The sequence below is a fragment of the Panthera leo genome, chromosome A2 (genome assembly GCF_018350215.1).
Source record: "Panthera leo isolate Ple1 chromosome A2, P.leo_Ple1_pat1.1, whole genome shotgun sequence".
Taxonomy (NCBI): Eukaryota; Metazoa; Chordata; class Mammalia; order Carnivora; family Felidae; genus Panthera; species Panthera leo.
The window spans coordinates 75,598,045-75,617,873 of NC_056680.1; the positions used below are offsets into that span (position 1 = coordinate 75,598,045).

Here is a 19,829-nt window from a genome sequence, read left to right on the forward strand (position 1 = left end):
CGGGGCTCGAACCCACAAACTGTGAGATCATGACCTGAGCCAAAGTCAGGTGCTTAACTGACTGAGCCACCCAGGAACCCCTCAAGTCTATGATTCTTTTTTTTTAATTTTTATTTTTTAACATTTCTTTATTTTTAAGAGACAGAGAGAGACAGAATATGAGCAGGGGAGGGGCAGAGAGAGAGGGAGACACAGGATCTGAAGCAGGCTCCAGGCTCCCAGCTGTCAGCACAGAGCCCAACGTGGAGCTCGAACCCACAAACCTCGAGATCATGACCTGAGCTGAAGTCAGATGCCGGAGCCAGCCAGGCACCCCTCAAGTCTATGATTCTTAAAGAAGAAACAAAACCTTGCTGAAAATGTCTTGATTAATAAGATGTGAATGGACACAGCAAATCACAAGAAGAGCATTTGTTCTCCAAAAGACATCTGCCAGCTGTAGACTAGGTATAGAGCAAACCAGAGCGATTCCCAGTGTCTTATTTAGAGAGTCACCACACTGGAAACAATGGAATTGGTGCTTGGGCTCTGAGGAAAGTCTGGTGAAGTCAAGTGTATCGACCCTTAGTGCCAAGACCATTATCTGGGCCTTTAATCGCTTTCATAATGATTGAGGAAATCTTATTAGAGGTGAAACTTTGGCAAGGGTGCTAAGGTCCCTTCGTTGGCCTGAGGTTTTGGACAAAGGAGAAGATGTGGGGAATCTTTCAAAGTAGACTTGGCCTCAGGCAAAACTATAAAGTGGATCAGGTTTTCTTCAGCCTTTCTGTGCCCACAGTCCCTGCTGACATCCCCACACTCATTTTCTCTGTATCACATTCATCCTTGGGGAACCACCATCCCACCGGACTGTTCCGGTGCCTCTGTCCTGCCAACCGGTCCGTTCTTTCCTCTGCTTCCCCTGTTCCTAGAACCGCAGCAGGAATCAAGTGTGAGAACACCCCCCATTGTAGATCTTCCCCTGTTGTCATCCTCTGGTGTCCCAGCCCCACCCATGATGGCTAGATGATTTGAACGGTTAACTTATATCCATTGTGCCGGACTTCTGTTATGCTCCGCTTCAGAGCCTGTGAGCCTCCCTGTGTCATGTTCCGGGTCCACGGGGGCTCTGAGAAGCTTCGCACCAGCATCTCGTCTCCCACCCTGTGTTGGGAGGCTCCTGTATTGACGCCACTGCAGGACCCACAAGGTGACCGTGCTTTGGAACGCACGACCCAGAGGTGCAGGGTGCGAGCCTTCGACCGAGTGGAGCCTGGGGGTAAATTCCTCCTCCTTTCCCCACTCTGTCCCAGGACTGCTTATGAGCAGGTTTATACGGCTTCTTGGAGGTGTGCCCTGTGGATTGAACAGTCATGTTCTGCAGCGATGTATTCTTCTCCATATTGGCTCTCCTCCTTCCCCAGCCCCATTCTTCTGTGCGCCTCATTCCTTCCCATGATTGTATCTCTTGATTACATACGTGGCGCATTCATTCTTTCAACACAAGTTTGTGAGGGTTGTGTGCCAGAAGCTGCCAAGGCACTGCAGATACAGGGATATATTCTATTCAGTGACTTACCTGGCATCAGATATTTTCCCAGAAGCCATATTGTTTGACACCCGTTCTGGGAGGCCAGGAAATCCTGGCCACACAGTCTAGAGCAGGGCTCGCCTGAACAGGTTAGGGACCCAGAGGGGCTGGAAACAAATGTAATCCCACAAAAGAGCACAATGAGAGACAGTGGAGGGAAGCCAGGGACAGAGCCCCAAGAGCAAGAGACAGCAGCCAATCTGGGAAGACTCACATCTGAGAAGAGGAAAGAGGTCAGGGAGTCAAGAAGGCCAGGAACTGAATTAAGAAGGATTAGAGCGTATTGAGAAATGGAATAGGAGGCGAAACCAGTCCAAACAAGGAGGCAAAACAAGGCAAACCCAGTCAGGACCAGCTCCCGAAGGCAAAGATATTGGGAGCTCCTTCCTCATGGGTCAGGGGCCTCCAGAAAACGAAAAGATTTTTTTTTTTTTTTTAAGTTTTTTAATCATTCAGTAAACCATTTAGCATACTGTCACTGACTGGGGTGGCACTCTAGAAAACTCACAGTTCGTACGGACAAAGACTCAACAACCAAAGCATGAAACGATGAGTGCTTTTATAAAAGAACGTGTGGGGTAGCGAACATGTTTTCCCCTGGAGCAGTTCTGTCCGGCAGAACTTCCTGGTAGGATGGAAATGGTCTGTTCTGCGCTGTCCAACACAGGAGCCACTACTTGTGATGTGGTCAGTGTGACGGAGGAACTGGATTTCTCACTGTAGATAGTGCTAATTTCGAGCTGGATAGCCGCATGTGGTGAGTGGCTACTGTTTAATCAGACAGTCCAAGAGGACCGCATGTGAGCCGAGTCTCCGGGAAGGAGGCAGCCTTATCCAGGCCCTGAGGACAGTGGGGAAAGAGTCCGGAAGACATGGAGATCAACACGTCATTCATTAGGCTTGTAATAGAGCATGGGACACAACAGGAGGCTGGGAAGGTGTGCAGAGGCTGTGTATGACAGGCCTTGTCACATGGACTTGTCACCATCTACTAAGGGGGCACCTAGCATGTTGCTTGTGCACATGACAAATTTATCTCACTGATCTTCTCTACAGCCCTGGAGCTGGGTAGTTAGCCCCGCTTTACAGATGAGAGGACTAAGGCACAGAGAGCTCATTTAGCATAACCAACGCAACACAGCTTCTAAGCGGCAAAGCCAGGATTTGAACTAGGGGCTGACTCCACTGCCCATCTTTCCACTTTATCACTTTACCCCACCCGTATGTGCAACGTGGGGAATCTGGGCTTTACGTCATGGCAGGCAAGACTGTGCTGAATCCAGGTTGTTCCTGGGCTAAAGTTGTTGAGAGGACAGACCTGAAAAAGAAAAAAAAAAAAAAATATGAAGGGTGTCCCATGGGACCTAGGCTAGAAAGAGCGGGAAGGAAAGAGAATTCTTGGAGAATGTGAGAAGTAGAGAGAGTAGGACTAATTAAGACAAAGAGCTTCAGGCATAGAGGATGTGGTAGTCAGAGGGGATTAATGCTATTTTATCGGGCTCTCAGCCAGAGGACTACATGAGCTTTTTCAGCCCTGGAGTGGAGGGTGTTAATTGGTGGAGAGAACCTCTTGGAAGGGTTCCCATCCTACACAGCACACAGACAGCCTCCTCCTTCTCCAGCAGCCGGAGGCCAGAATCTTCCTCTGGGCAAGGAAATGGATTTCTCAGAGACTGAGTCTGCATTTGAGAAGTTTTATTTCATTTTTTGAAGTTTATTTATTTATTTTGCCAGGAAGACAGAAACAGAGAGAGGGGGGAATGAGAATCCCAAGTAGGCTCCACACTGTCAGCCCAGGGCCCAATGTGGTGAACTGTGAGATCATGACCTGATGACCCGAGCCAAAATCAAGAGTCAGATGCTTAACCAAATGAGCCACCCAGAAGCCCCAAGAAGTTTAATTTTTTAAATCTCTGCTTTTGGCGCCTCATTTTTTACTTAGCGAGATAGAAATAAATGCCATTGATATTTAAAAGTGTTCGTAATCGTCAGCACGCTAAGCCACTTGGGGACAAGGGGGAGGCGTGGTGGCTTGTGAAGGAGGCATGTGTCCTCACTCTGAGACTCCCTGATGAATCATCTCTCTGCTTCCCATGAGATGGAAGTGTGGGCGAGGCCGAAGTAATTCTGATTTGAAATCAGAGTTATGTAAAAGTGGGTCTTTATCATAAAAACCATCTTGAGAAATTCTGAAAGCTGTCCTGAGCCCTTGTTAAGGCAACTAACTTGCAGATGGTGATAGAAATACCGTTTTCATGAAAATCACAAAGGTAGCCTATTTTCTCTAGCCTTCTGTAGTTTAGTTAGAATAGTCCCCTCTAAATTTCTCTCTCTACGTTTGTCCTCTTGAAATCACCTCTTCAATAATTCAGCTAGCCTCAAAAACTAATATATTGGTTACCATTTCTCTTAGTAATGCTTAACTTTGTTTGGAAATAGATGTATTTAACTCATACTGGGACTAGAAGTAGTGTAATATGTGAGAGCACGTGTCAGGGCGGGGAAGACCTCTGGAGTGTGTCTTTATTTGGAAAACACAAGGTGTCTGAAGTTATTTTTCTTTTTTATAGTTTTATTGAGATATAGTTTACATACCGTAAAATTTACTCCTTTTAAGTGTAGTTCGCTGAATTTTAGTAAATCAATACCGTTGTGCAGACTTCACTCCAGTCTAGTTTAGAATATTACCGTCACCTTCCAAAGAATTTCTTCCTACCCATTCTTACCTCCCACCCCACAGACCCGGGCAGCCGCTAATCTGTTTTCTGATTCTATGGTTTTACCTTTCTAGAAACTTCATAGACATGGAATCATACACATTTTTGTGTCAGGCTTCTTTCACTTTGCATAATTTTCAGGTTGTACCCGTGTTGACACATATATCCGCCATTCATTCTTTGTTACTGTTGAGTTTTCCGTTACATAAATATACCTTGTCGTGTTTATCTTTTCACCCATTGGTGGACATTCGGATTGTTTCCAGTTGCTGGTTATTATAGGAAATGCTGCTGTGTCCGTGTGCATACAAGTCTTTATGCGGACTTCTGGTTCATCAGTCTTAAATACCTTGGAGTGGAATTGCTGGGTTGTATGGTAAGTGTATGTTTAACTTTTAAGAATTGCCAAACTTTTTCCAAAGTGGCGATACCTTTTTACATTCCCATAGCGATGTCCCGAAATTCTAATTACTCCCCATCTTGACTGGTACTTGATATAATCAGTCTTTCTGAATACAACTTTTCAGGTGGGTGCATCGTGGTATCTCATCTGGTTGTAATTTGCATTTCCGTAATGACAAATTACATCAAACATCTTTTCATGGGTTTATTAGCCATGTGTATATCCTTGGAGAAGTGCCTACCTATATCTTTTGCCCATTTTTAAAAATCGAATTGTCTTCTTATTTTTGAGTTGTAAGAGTTTTCTATATTTTGTGGCTACAAGTCCCTTATTAGATTTGTGATTATAAATACTGGTCTCCTAGTGCGTGGCTTGGCTTGGCATTTTCTTATTGCCGTCTTTTAAAGAACAAATGTTTTTAATTTTGATGATGTTTAATTTATTATTTTTTCTTTTCTGGATTATACTTTTAGTATTATATTTTAAGAAGCTCCCTAATGAAGGTCAAAGAGCTCTTCTTTTCCATCCTTTGACACAAGGATGGAAAACTATTGACTTTTATTTCTTTAAAATGACCAAGAATCATCTGGATGCTGCAACTGGGGCTTGGCAGCCTGTTTTATGGTTTAGTGGTTGTGGTGATGATCGCGGTTAGGAGGGCAGGTATATTATTGTCAATTTTACACAATTATAACTTGGCTTCAGAAGCCTTATAGCATCCATTCTGCTGAGCACTGCTCAAAACAGCTCCCTCCTAAAAACAAAAAACAAAAAACCCCAAAACCGCAGCTTCCCCTTGCCTGTTTGCTACCTGTCCTCTCTGACCACCCCCAAGCAGCCATTTATCTGTACATAATTGATTCTCAGATTGAGTTAAATTTAATTAAATCCTCTAAAATTCCCTGCACATTTTGCTGTTTGCATGAGAAGATGGCAGTTCGTTTAATTGAGGTGTAATTTACACACAACATTCTATGAGTTTCAGGTATATGCCATAATGATCTGACATTTGTGTATGTTGTGAAATGATCACCCCAATAACGTCTAGCCAACATTCGTCACCACACATAGTTACAAGATATGTTCCTTGTGCTAAGAACTTTTACAATTTACTCTCTTAGCAACTTTCAAATGGGCAATGCCGTGTTATTAACTACAGTCATCATGCTGTCCATGTGTATATCCCCTTGACTTATTTCTTTATAACTGGAAGTGTGTACCTTTTCACTCCCTTCACCCATTTCACCCCAACCACCCCCTGCCTCTGACAACCACCAGTCTGTTCGCTGTACTTAGGATCTTGGTTTTTTGTTTTGTTTTATTTTGTTTTGTTTTGCTTTGCTTTGTTCAGATTCCACACGGAATGAGATCATGTGGTATTTGTCTTTCTCTGTCTCAGTTCACTTAGCATAATGCCCTCAAGGTCCATCCATGTTGTCACAAATGGCAGGATTTCATTTTTTAATGACTAAATAGCATTCCCTTGTTTGTGTGTATGTACGTATATGTATATTTATATAAAATCACATCACATTTATTTATTTCTATTTATTTTTAAGTAATCTCTACTCCCAATGTGGGGCTTGCTCTCACAACCCTGAGATCAAGAGTCACAAGCTCTCCTGACTATCCAACCTTTTTTTAAGTGAATGGCTGTACCAATTTACATTCCCACCAACAGTGTACAAGGATTCCCTTTTCTCCACATCCTCACCAACACTTATTTCTTGTCTTTTAGATAATATCCATTCTACCAAGTGTAAGGTGATGTCTTACTGTGGTTTTATTTTACATTTCCCTGATGATTAGTGATAGTGAGAAGCTCGTCATGTATTTGTTGGCCATCTGTGTGTCTTCTTTTGACATAGTCGCACTTGTTTATTCTGGCTTTTGTTGCCTTTGCTTTTGGTGTCAGATCCCCAGTGTTTACTGGCTTAATCCTGAGCCACCTGACCAGGCAGGAGAAAGAGGGCCTTCAACTATTCATTGCCTCCTGTACGTGAGCATTCTCTGCACTCACACCTAATACTCTTTTTAGCTCTAGGAATGTCTTTGGGTTCTGTCTCCAACATTATTCTTAGTGGTATCCCTGGGTGTCCTTCCCGCCGCCTCTCACCTTTCTGCTGGTTTTGTTCTTCCCCCGCCCCTTGCATTTCTAGATTCTGCTGGCTGCTCTTCCAGGCTTTGAATCCCTTCTCCACAAAATATTGCCTCTCCTATTGCCCAAGTGATGTCCACTGGCCACAGGAGGTTCAGCAAGTGGTAGCCGGACTCAGAAACCACTGCTCAGCCTCTGCGGGAGCCCCACGCCTCCTCCTCTCTGAGAAGAGACTGGACACAGACTTGCCTCCCCGCCCACGTCATTCTGCCCTTTGTTGAGATGGTCACGTGCACCTGATACTCATGTGTCCATCTCTGCCTTGCCAGGCTTCATCAGATTTAATAACCAGTGGCCTCGCAGAATCTGATGCTTGGGTCTCTTTTTTTTCCAAGTTCTGGTCTTGGTTTTATTTTCCTGCGGGGGCATGTCAATGGCTATACTCTGGGTGGCTGTTTTATTTGGCTCTGCTTCATTAACACAGGCGCAGAGCTCACACTCCAAAGCCCAGGGCTGGAGGAGACCTGAGAGATGTTCAAAGCGTGAGCCCTTACAGAAGTTGCCCTGGAAATCTTTGAGATTCCTTTCATGTGCTTAAGAGAATTATTTTTTGCGGGTATTTTTCTGCCTAGTTTCTTGGTGAATAGCCATAATTTCAAAACCAAAAAAAAAAAAAAAAAAAAGATACTCATAATGTAACTTGGAAATTTCTTACACCTATGGTGTATCTTTTATTGCTTTGTCTTTGTCCTCCTATGTCATGTTCCCTTCTTACTTCCCGGCTCTCTTTCCAGAAAGGCACAAATGTTTGTCTTTAGGAAATAAATGCTCAGCTTACCCACAAAAATGGTTCCATGAAAATGGAACTGAAGAGACACAAAAAGGCAGTAATTCTAAGTGTAAGGTTGTTATCAACCAACTTTGATAGAAACCAGAGGCTTTTCTGTCCCAATTATTCCGGGAAGCAGGACACTTGGACCCAAAATACTTTGTTCTTGCTGGCGTTCCTAAATCGGCTCTTGGAAATGCCATTTCTTTCACTGCATAGTGGAATAAATCCTTTCTACAGAGCCCTTTTCAATAGTAGGAGAAATAGAATGTGATCTTCTCATAGAAAAAGCGGTTCCTGAGAAGTCAGTATCTTTTAGCACACACAACACTCAGCAGAGTATTCTAAAGCTTTGATCGATGGGTTGATTAAATTTCAACATCGTGGAGAAAATTGTTTCTAACATCCATGCGTTTGTGTGCTTAGCTTTCATAGAGAATATGGACTCCTGAGGAGCTAATATTTCACTTCCTGGAAACTGAATTGTATTTTCAATGCTAAGGAGCAAGATGCTATCTGGAGTAAATCTGACAAATTCTTTTGGAAGCAAAGGATCACTTATTGATTTATTTTTTTTTATAAATGCAGATTTCCACATGGCCTGTTTAAAGAAAACGAAGTGCAGTAGGAGTTAAATATTTCATGAATTACTCCCCTGTTTTGCTGATAAATCCTTTGTAGTGCAAAATGCATATCGGCAAGTAACGGAAATCTGTTCTTTATGTGAAATCGCCTCCGGCTGGAATGAAGGATTTCCAGCTAGTTCGTTTATGATAATATACCTTTCCTAGCACTAATAACATGGGAAGGTGGGAGAGGTAGACTAACAACACTGAGCTCTCTCTCTCTCACCCTGTTCTCTAGCTCCGTGTTTGCCTTTTCTGCCTTAGAAATAAACTGATACAATATCTAAGACTCTAAATTAGGCATAAACCACATTTGTTTCCATGCAAGGAAATTTGTTTGACGTCAGTGGTAACCGTCTTAAGTTTTGCATGAGAAATGTAACTTAAGCCTGTGCCTCTTGGCTGTACCAATATGTGTACAAGGAAACATATCCAGGAGAAAACAGAAGGATAGCTCATTTCAGAGGGAAAAACCTACATTGCCAGACTCTTCATTTAGAATTCCTGTGGTTCCGGCCATAATCTCATAAGGAGATCTGTGCCTTGGACACATCAGCCCTCTCAAATGTGTGTATTAAAGTCTTTCTGGTTACAAGAGACAGCCTGTCTCAGTGTATCTTGTTAATTGTTCCAGATACCTGTGGCTGTGTAACAACCCAAAGTTTTGTGGCTTGAAACAACAATTTGTTGTTTTTCATAATTCTGAGGGTTTGTTAACCCTTAGATGGTTAATATCTGGTTCTCTGTTCTCAGATGGTTCTGCTGCTGCATGTGGTTTACTAAGCTACTTGCTCGGTGGTTTTCAGCCGGGAATTCAGGTGGGCCCAGAAAGTCCACAGTGGTGTTTCGTCCCCCGCAGGGCCTCTTTCCGCTGGCCTCTCAACATTCCATAGTGCGGCTCAGGCCTCCCAGAGAGAACTTACAAGAGCCTAAGCCCCAGTGTGCAAATGCTCACCACACCTCTGCTTGCATAATTCTTGCTAAAATCCCATTGGCCAAAGTATGTCATGTGACCAAACCCAGCGTCTTTGTGAGAGGTATGGGTACGGATGCTGTGAGGAGTGGGCCACCTATGTAGCAGTCTATCTGTCCTGCTAGATCGAAGGCTTGATTCAGTTTATAAGATGCAAGAAAGACAGGAAGAGGCTTCAACCAGAACCACTATTCTGGCAAACCTCATCGAAAATTGGGACATTGCCTGGGGTACCAGGAGTGTTAGAGGCCTGGTTGTCATGGTTCGAGAGGAGTAGGCACTTGTTACCACCTTTCAGGTGTTCCGTGATGCTGCAGTCACTCAGCAACAACCTGTCCCTGTTTCGACTGATCCTGTGGCTGCCCACTGGCCTCCTTCTGCTCTGGACACCTCATATCCTCTGCTTACTCAGGGCTTCTCATGCTGCCTTGCCTCTGTATGATCTTTGGCCTTTGTTCCCGCTCCAAACTATTGACTCACTCGACCTTTCTGCCTTGTATTTACCCTCCCCCTGAGAGACGAATTTGTTACCACTTTGTTGGTCACTGTTCAGCCCTTTAAAACAGCCCAGTCATCTCACACGCTCAACATGGCTGCTACCTTGGTCAGACACCCACCCCTGATTCTTCTAGCCTTGGTCAGGATGGTGGGGTCAACGCAGAAGGACAAAGGGAGTGTAGTGAGCATTTAGAGCATTACAGCCACCCGTTCATTCATAGTTAATTGTGATTGGATTTGGAGGTGGGAGGAGAAGGTCTTCCTTTGAGAGGCGCTGTTCCCTTTCTCTCTCCCCGCACCCACCCTTCCTCTCCAGTCAGCTCTCCCACCCTTGCAGCTGATCCTGACGGCTGTCCGCAGATAACTGGCTGTACAAGTGTGAACAGGTGCCATCCTTGGTCAGGGTCGCTGTTAGTCTCACCCACGTGGACTTTTCGTTAAGCATGCTTTATCCTTTGTCTTAGATCTCTCGATTATATCATTGCCTACTATTTCCTTTCTTGTAATTGGCTATGCTAAACAAAGGATGTGTGAGGAAAAAAAGCCAGCATCCAAATCATTTCATGGGTTGCAAAAGGTTAGATCTCATTAAAAGGCGTTGGTATTTCTGATGCTCTAACCTCAGTGACAAAAGGGCTTGTATAAATTTTTCTAAATTCAGGAGGTCTTTAAGATCTTATTTTACGTATGTTTATCCTTATCATGAAATAGCTCTAGAAGGATTTGCAAAACTTGGTTAGTAATAACCCTCTCAGGGAGAAACTAGGTTGCTTACTTTGAATTTATGATCTTTTGTACCTTATGAATGTTGTACCATGTGCATATATCGCCTACTTTTAAAATTAACTTTGTGAAGCGTGTCTTCTCCACATTGTCCTCACTAGCAGTTCCTTTAAAAGGCCCCAGCCAGCATGTGGTACAATTCCAGCTGACACTATTCATGTGGATTCCCACATGAAGAGGCCCCCGGAGTCATGCTATGGGCAGCGCCGTGAAGATCTTCTGTCTGATCTCTCTATATGTATATCTATATTCAGAAACCATTAGGGTTTTTTTTTCCTTTTAACACCAGTGGCTAAACTTGGTAATTCTACTTGCTTCTTAGTTAAATGCAAAATCAGAAACTATGAGAGGGAGGGAAATGCCAGGGGCTTCTCAGGGTGTGGCGATGTGAGCCGGCTGGAAGTTCCAGACCTTCCCAGAACCGGAGCTCTGGGTCTGGCACTTAACATACCGGGTGTGTGTCCTTAAGCAGGTGACTTTACCATTCTGCGCCTCGGCTTCCTTATCAGTAAATCGGGAGGTGTAATAGAGTTTACCTTTTGGGGTTATTGGCAAGATGACATAAGTGAATGCGTGGAGCAAACTCCGTGTGATTCCTGGCACATGGAAGGTGCTCGATGAAACACAGCCATTGTGATCGGCTTTTTTTTTCTTCTCATCTATTAAGTGGGCACCATACTTGCTTTCCTATTTTCTGGGGTTTCTATGGATGTCAAATAAGAGAACCAGTTATAGTGCTCTGAGGAATGAAGATTTGAACTGTTATCGAGACGTGTTCTATCATCTATTATTTGGGTAAAAACACCTGTTAATTGTCCATCTTTCCTTGAATACTATTCTAGCTTCTAGGTACCAGATTCCTTGTTGAAACTCTACTATAGGACATCCCTTTGGGCTAGGAGGAAATTAGAAACATGTTCCTGGTGCTTCACAAAGTTGGCTTTGTTATTTGAAGAGACCGTTACAACTGCTGTGGGCACATAATCTCAGACTACTTTTTCTGAGGCGTTTTCATGGTAATGTAGTTGTGTGTAGATTTAAGTGTGACTTTGTTGATGTGTTCATTATGCAAAGTCATTGTCCATTTCCCATTGACCTTCCTTCCATAATCTCAGACTCAAAAATCTGTGATTGAAAAGCACAAGCATGGGCTAGAATGGACATTAATGCGCTCATTCTTATGGTAAACATTTAACAAAATATAGAAAGTAACCATCCCTAAGTTGACTGCTGAAAAATGCCTTTCACAGTCAAGATGATGTCACACTCAGTTAGTGTGGCCAGTTAGTGAGGCCAGACACTGATGGGTCACCAAAGCAACAATTAGTGTGCCAAAGGGCATCCAGTCACATAAGCATATTTGTTTATTGGCTTAGAGAATAGATTGTGTTACGTTGCACAGTCAGCATTGAACCACCCATGTTGGGATGCCAAAAAAGCACAAACAGACCAGAATAAAATGGTGATTAATGCATGGCCTTCCAGTTCTGGTTAAAAGCTGATATATTTTCTTAATGAAAATAATTTCATCTTTCACTTGAGAGAAAAACAAAGATTTATTTTCTTTCAAATGACAAGACTTCTTAAGTGGGTAACAGAAGAGCTATGTTTCTTGGGATTAATATGAATTCTTTTAAAATATATGGTAAACAATGCAGGGGAGCATTTGTTGTACGATTTAATATGTATTTTAGGCAAAAAGAAATAAGGGAACCTTGACTTGTATTTCCTTTCCAATGATGAAAAGTTTACCAAAGAAGGGAGATTTTTCTTTCCCGTCTGTAGGCAACAGGCAAAGAGTTGCTTTGAATGGAGTTAAATGAGGAGAAATATTAAAAGGCTTTTCTGTTTATCAATACTCCGGGGTCATTTTAACAGTATATGTGGTTTTAAATATCAGGGTGAATTATATTGCAAAGACCGACCTATCATTTGTCTCATTCAAGCATGCTTTAAAATGTCTGCACAGGTATTTTTTTGTAAATTTCAAGCTGTGTTGTACTAACATACTCGTTAGCCTTGACTGAACATGATGCCTGCTACTTCCAAGTGCGGTTTCACTCGTTTTAATGTAATTGCATAAGCCGGGTAGTGTTGATTCACAGTTCTCGGGTAAGAGAGGATGACCGTCACCTTGCAAGGTAGGACCACAGGGCAGATGGGCTCCTAACAGGGCAGGGCGTTGACATCAATACTGAGAGCACAGAAGCAGCGGTTTTTCTTTGTGAGACATGCCGAGCACATCACTCCTACGGAGAGGAAGCTCAATTTTCTGTAGCTGTGTTTGATTCTCACTTTGAGTGAGTGCTGGGGACCTAATGCTGTCCTTAGGCATGGAGTCTTTCACCTCTGATGGCATATGTAGGAGGAGTGAGTGATTTTCCATAGGCAGGAGTCTGAGGATGGGGAGGGCAGTGGCTTTGTCCTCTCCAAACAGAAGCTACACTGGACACAGTTGTTGCAGTTAACTTACTGCTTCCGAAGAAACACTTCATCTAGCTTACAGCCCCCTCTCATTGTGAGGATTTACTCATGTCTCTTCAAGTAAGTCCTTTCTCAATTTCTCTTACAATTTTAATTTTTTTCTTTATGCAACACTGTGATTTTACGGCAATATTTTATTCCCTACAGCGTCTGAAAAGGTAGTGTGGGTCAAAAGATACTTCCTTGTCTATGAAACTGCTTAGCGGTTTCCTCTCTTTGAAGAATGAAGAGTTAAGGCATGCAGGCAAAGTAAATAATAAATTAAGAATTTAGAAATTGTAGGTGGTTGCTTAAGACCGTGTGAGCATTATAATTTATTAGTGCATCTTTTAGAAAGTGTTTTTGTTCCCCGGCACCTCTTCCAGAGAGTAAGGCACTTAAGTGAAATAAACTGACATAGAAAGCAGGAAGGTATGTCATTGTTTCCTTGGATTCTGTAGTTTCCTCTCAATCTGTGTGGTTTGTAACATCAACTTGTTTTAGAGTCATTTGCACCATTTATTTGTATTTTCCCTAAAGTTTATGTTGAAATTCAGAGTTAGTGTTCCACAGAAAAATCACGAGAGACCTAAGTAAATCTGATGAAATGATACAGATATGCTTTGCACACAGAGAAAGACTGTCTGGTGTATATTTTGGTTGGAAATAGTTGGAGGAGCTTCTCAATCTGCCTCTCGATGTTTAATGGGCGTGATTGTTCATGTATTGTAAATGGAAAGACAAATTTCTTGGCTCTGAAATGAAACCACATAATATGGGTATTTCCTTCAGGAAACAGATTTATATACATATAATGTCTCTGTGTAGTATAGTAAGTTCTTTTTTTGGTATTTGGTTACCAAAAGGTGTCCCAACTATAATTGTAATCGTGTTCAAATCAGAACTCAGTTGCTAGTAAAACACGTTATCCGGATTGTTTCATTTTTCTTTTATACATATAAACTGTATTCCATATACAGGCATGATAGGAGAACTAAGTTGACCATATAGACAAGGGTTTGGTTTTCATACCCAATAGTGTAAATATAAATATAGCCTTAGGTAGATGGCAGTCAGACTATCTGAATACAACCTCATCCTCAAAGATCTGAAATCTCTATTTCTTTCCCCTTTCTCAAAACCTTTCTTTTTTTTCCTACAAATACTCATTTACTCTGTACCATGTGCCAGGCACTGTGATGGGCTCTGGGGACATAATAGGGAACAGTAAAGGTGCAGTCCTCCCTCCCTTTAGGAGACTTTTAGTTTAGTGGGGAAGATGGATATTAGAAAAAGACACAATTACACAATGAAAATCGCACAAGTCATTCAGTAATTAGCTGTGGGAGGTATCGTCGTCTGCAATAACAGCATCCCTCTACATTCTCGAGAGAGCCATTGGTCACTCCCCTCTGTCTTCATTAATGAGAAGTCACGATTGAATCTGTCATTCCAGGAAGGAGTTGGCTGTGGGACAGAGGTCTATATTGTGTGTGTGCTCATGTTCTTCTGTGTGGGGCGAACACGTTCATGTGTGAGGCACACTATGTTGGGTGATGGGAGAGGGATACAGGAGTGGGAGAGGCACCACCTTTGCCTGAAGGAGTAGGGGAGAGAGCATGCGTATCAAAAAAGTCTATTTATCTTTGCATCTATCTGTATAATATACATCACAATTAAATTATTAAAACAAGGAGTTTCAGGGGTGCCTGAGTGGCTCAGTCACTTAAGCGTCCGACTTCAGCTCAGGTCATGATCTCACAGTTCATGGGTTCGAGCCCTGCATCGGGTTCTGTGCTGACAGCTCAGAGCCTGGAGCCTGCTTTGTATTCTGTGTCTCCCTCTCTCTCTCTCTGCCCCTCCCCCGCTCATACAATCTCTGTCTCTGAAAAATAAATAAACAGTTTTTTTAAAAAGGAATTTCAGGAATTCTTAGTGGGGGTGAAATGACTTCTAGTGTGGTTGATCAGCTAATGTTTCAATATTAGGTGATCTATACAGAAATAACTTGGACTTTGATAGGGAAATATGGTGGAGAGGGCATTCCAGGCAGAAGGAACGGAGTGAACAAAGGCAAGAAGGTGGGAAAATTCAGGGCATGTTGCAGGACGGATCCAAGAAAGGGAAGCAGAAGCCGACTATCAAACAAAAAAAAATGGCTCTATGCCAACAGGACAAGACAAGGTTGGCAGGATAAATTGAGACCAGATCGCTGAAGTTTTTCTATTTTCTGTTTAAGGATGTATTGAACTTTATTTGGTAGATCCCACTGTTGAGGGGGGTGACTGTGGTGAGAAAGGCCTGGAACTTGGAGCCTTGGGTGTGCTTGCCACCGTAGTCTCAGTGAGGGAAGGGGAAGGCCCTGATTGTTGGCTGTTCACCTGGTAAATGAGTGTTTGGGGTTTGAAGCAAATTTGCCACAGTGCCCTGGACTTTCCCAAAGATAATCTCTAGCATGGAGAAGCCATTAGGCCTTCCCTCTTCCCTCAGTTGCCAATCAATTTGTACGCCCAGCTTTTTTTCCTATTAGGAATGACATGGTAGGCCTCCGATATACATGCAGATATTTTAAATGGGAAAACCGTAAGGATGGCCAAGTAGACAGATTTTACTTGACATCACTACAAATGCTTCTGACCTGATTTTAGCTGACGTATGAATAAATGATTATTCCAGCCTTGAGAGTTAAATATTTAAACGTTAGTTCCTTTTTGGAGTTCATGTATAATACAGAACTGATTTGCTGTGCTGCAGACTTCCTCTCGTTGCCTTCTTTTTTTTTTTAATACACCATAATTCTTATCCTACCCTTTTTCAGTTCCCTGCATGAACATTATTTAAACGTTGCACGCAAATCTTCTGCGAAAGAAGAAAAGGAAATACAGTCTGTGGGTCTCAGCAGGAGTTCAGCTAATGCAGCTTAAAATAATGCCGAAAAAGAAGCGCTTACCTGCAGGCAGAGTGGCCCTGATTCTCTTCCTGTGCCAGATGATTAGTGCACTGGAAGTACCACTTGATCGTAAGTATTAACGTTTCAAAGCTGTTAGGCCTGGGAGTTAAAGCCTCCCCAGCATTTCCCATCACTGTGAGCCGTGTGAATGGAGAAGGTGTCTGTGTGATACTGAAAAGCTAATCAAAATTAATTTGGCTTTTACCTCCAAGCACCTGGTGTTTATAAAGAGTCTCACCATAGAAATGGCCATTGAACTGGTCAGACCATTGTCCCCTCCCTATCATTATCTTTCTTCCTCCTCAGGTGCCTTTTGTATACCATGTGGGGGGGGGGATGGAAAAGGAGCGAATTGTGGGCTCCCCTGATCCAACAGGCGACTCTTGATCGAAGCAGTCCTTCAAGAAAACTCAATCACTTTAAAACGGCCATGGGGATGTCCCCACTTATCCCCTTCCCACTACTCCACCCTCTCCCGTCATGCACTCAGGGTGCTCTGGAAAGATTGGGGGATGTTTTCTCAGCCAACCCCATGCTCCTCAGTATCCCCAAACTACCCATAATTCATTTCTCTCTTTTTTAAAAATTTTTAATGTTTATTTTTTTTTTTTTGAGAGAGAGAGAGAGAGAGGGAATGAGTGGGGGAGGGGCAGAGAGCAAGGGACACAGAATCCGAAGCAGGCTCCAGGCCCTGAGCTGTCAACACAGAGCCCAACGCAGAGCTCGAACCCTCGAACTGTGAGATCATGACCTGAGCCGAAGTCGGACACTCAACCGACTGAGCCACCCAGGTGCCCCAGTTCATTTCTCTTGATTCCAACAAGGCAAAAGTCCCTTTAAGTAGGAGTCTGGATGTAGGATGTGTGTTATCTGCAGCCTAGAGAAAGATCTTTGGCTTAAAAGATGTGATCAAAGACCAAAAGGTAAATTTTGAGAAGAAAACAAGTCATCTGCAAAAACACAATTTAAAATGGGACAGCGGGGACTACTGTCTTAGCCTCCAGCCCCCCCCCCCACCCCTTCCTGATAGTAGAGTACATGCTGAGCTCTTCCTTCTCTGGGTGGCCTGGCAGTGAACAATAAAGATAATGCTGGATTCCAACCGGTCCCTTCTCTTGCAATGGAAGCAGAATTTCAAATTTGGACAATTACTGTACTTCAGATTCATCCTTTACTGTTGATCTCTGTGACCTCTTTAAATCCATTTGCTTCCTGAATAGGACATCTGCTTGGCAAGCTTTCCAAGGTGCAAGGAAGATAGCACTTTCTTGGGGGCCGTTCCATTGTCGGGAATTTCATTTTTTTGCCAAAGGATGTTGCAAGTGCCAGTGGGAAGACATTAAGAAGGGATGTGGTCTGCCCCGCTCCCTGGAGACCTCCTTTGCCACGCATCTATGGTCTAAAGGACGATAAAATGCAACATCTCATTATTTATTTATTAAAGTATTATAAAGTATTATAAAGTATTCATTCATTGCCCTTCATTTCAGTTAAAAACAAAAACAAAAACAAAAACGTATGATTGGCTAAGGCCATTGGAGTTGGATTGCCTAAGTAAGCATTTGCCCTACCAGGAGAGAGACAAAAGCCCTTGAGAGAAATGGGCTTTTGTTCTCTCTTGTGTTAAATATATTCTCCCTTAATCTGACTGCCTAATCTAACCATCAGAGGGGAACAGTCACCTACGGCTAACTCAATTACCGCTGCTAATGGAGAAGAGGCATCACCATGATGAAAAGAAAGTCACGGACAATGCCGCTCCGGTATTAACCTTTACAAGTAGAAGTGACAGGCGGCACTGCAGAATCATTTGAATTGCATGCTAATGTAATTTCTTCCCTGCCCCTGTCCCCTACACCCCTTCTGCATGAGCTGCTCCTTGATGTGGGTCCTAGCAGCCCTTGGGTGAGGAGGGATTCTGAAGCAGAAATATGCTACCGACTGAAAAGTTCCATTCCCGACCTGGAGACGAACCACAGAAATAGAAACAACTGAAAATCAGTGCTGCGTTTGGCACGGATGGAGCACTGTCACTGTAGTGCTGTCCCATTGTTAGGCATTATGACCACGTGCATAGTGGTGTCTGGGATAATAGGATCAGACGCGACGCAGTATGTGACAACTCAGATTAATTGCAGATTCCAGCTATTTTTCAAATTGAACATAATTACTTGTCCGGCACAACATGTATGGAATGGAATTAGCCATCCCCATTCCTAGAAGAATCCTTTTTTTTTTTTTTTTTTTTTTTTTTTTTTTTTTTTTTTTTGCCTACAGCATTCCTTTTGTTCTTCCACATGTTTATGCAGGATCGCTGCCACAGGAGGAAACAAAACCATTATTGGGAGTGTCTTCCTTTTACGACTCCACAACTGCCATTTTCACTGTACTGATTTTTTAGGTCAAACCAAATAGACGAGATACCCCTTTGGTCTCCAGGGTTCTAACGTTCTTATTACTAACATCTGGTTTTCTTTAATCCTGTTTGCCCACTCACCTGCTGATATTGATGGGGAAAAAGCAAAACTTCTTGAAGACTGTAAGTGTCTTTCTGTAATTACTAGGCAGTGTGAAAACTTGACCATGTCTTTGTTTTTGAATTAATGCTGTGAATTGAATGCACAACTTTATGATTTGTGACTAACGTCGTTTTAAGCATGTGCATTTACTATGGCTAAACATTGCATTTAAATACCAAGAAGCAAGTTTAATATGTTCCCTGCATGAATTCTGAGGACTCAGGTATTTACTCTTTCTTTTGCCAATATTCTGCTCTACTAACTTCCAAGCTTTATTCACATCTGATGTAACTCAATGAGAAAATTCACAAAATTTAAAGGGAATTACTGTCTGGTTCTAAATGCCACTAAATGCTTGCTGGGCTTAAGGCTTGTCTTTTGATATCTTTCAGAAGGTGAGCACATATGCATAGGCTTCACCCAAGTCAGCAGCCATATGTACGCCTTGCCATACTTCTTCGGCCTGAGGACTGTATGGACTAGCGTTCCATCCAAATTCCAGTGAATTTGAACATTGTTTTCAAGTGTGCAAATGACAAATAAGCAGTCCCCGCTCACATCGTCTCCGAGTGGCTTGCTCTAAGCAAAACTTCTGCTGTCTTGGGCAGTGAGTGGGGCAGCATCTAGTATCTACCTAAAAAATAGTTAAAAAAAAAAAAGTTTTCAGGCATTTAAATCCTTTGAGATTGGATTAACCAGGAAAACCATGTAAAATCACCTTTCCCCCTATCGCTTCGAAGCATTTGTTCGTTGCCAGGGGACCTACGCGCTGTTCAGAGGTGTGGGTACGCAGTACACTCCTGGCAGGTCAGAAATGGCATTGAATGGGCTCTCCTGCAGACGTGTGAACACAAGCTCTGGGTCTGAAACCACCAGACAGACCTCTGTCACTTGCAGAAAAATACGAGGAATTGGACTGAGTCACCCCAACAGTCCCCCCCCCATCGGCCACCTGGGTGTCCACCATTCAGGTGTGAAATTCCAGGCTGCTGTCCGTCATCCCAAACTCTATACTCCCGGAGCCTAAAAGATTACTCAAAGATGAAGCTGGTCCAAATAAAAATGATTGTGATCATAATTTACATATAGCTAACGCTGAACCACTACAGTATTGACATGCCCTAAGAATTTTACACACGTTCTTTAAGTTCATCCTCCTGGTGACCCTTGGAGGTAGACACCATAGATACCCCTTTTAAGCCCCATTTTCCCTCTAAGGAACTAAGGGCTTGCAGCAGTTAAGAAACTGGCTTGAAGTCTCACAGCTGGTAAGAAGCAAACAGACTGGTTCTTAACCCCCAGACCAAAGTGCTAACCAGCACCGGGAACTGATAGGACAGCAGGAGTGAGTGTTCCTTGTAAGGTGGCAGAGGTGAGGATGAGCAGCCAGCTGAGTGGGA

General features: G+C 43.0%; 1 protein-coding gene across 5 annotated transcripts in view; it reads left to right on the forward strand.

Annotated features, from left to right (window-relative positions):
* The first annotated feature begins 15,782 nt into the window (after window positions 1-15,782).
* NRCAM (neuronal cell adhesion molecule) overlaps window positions 15,783-19,829 on the forward strand; it is a 77,148-nt gene continuing 73,101 nt past the window's right edge. For 3 of the 5 annotated variants that reach the window (XM_042915037.1, XM_042915045.1, XM_042915054.1), the window contains exon 1: window positions 15,783-15,979. In XM_042915037.1, coding sequence (XP_042770971.1) covers window positions 15,874-15,979 — 106 coding nt within the window. In that variant the 5' untranslated portion in view covers window positions 15,783-15,873. Of the gene's footprint in view, window positions 15,980-18,431; window positions 18,450-19,829 lie in introns of all 5 variants that reach the window. The other 2 variants (XM_042915026.1, XM_042915032.1) reach the window with 1 other exon arrangement.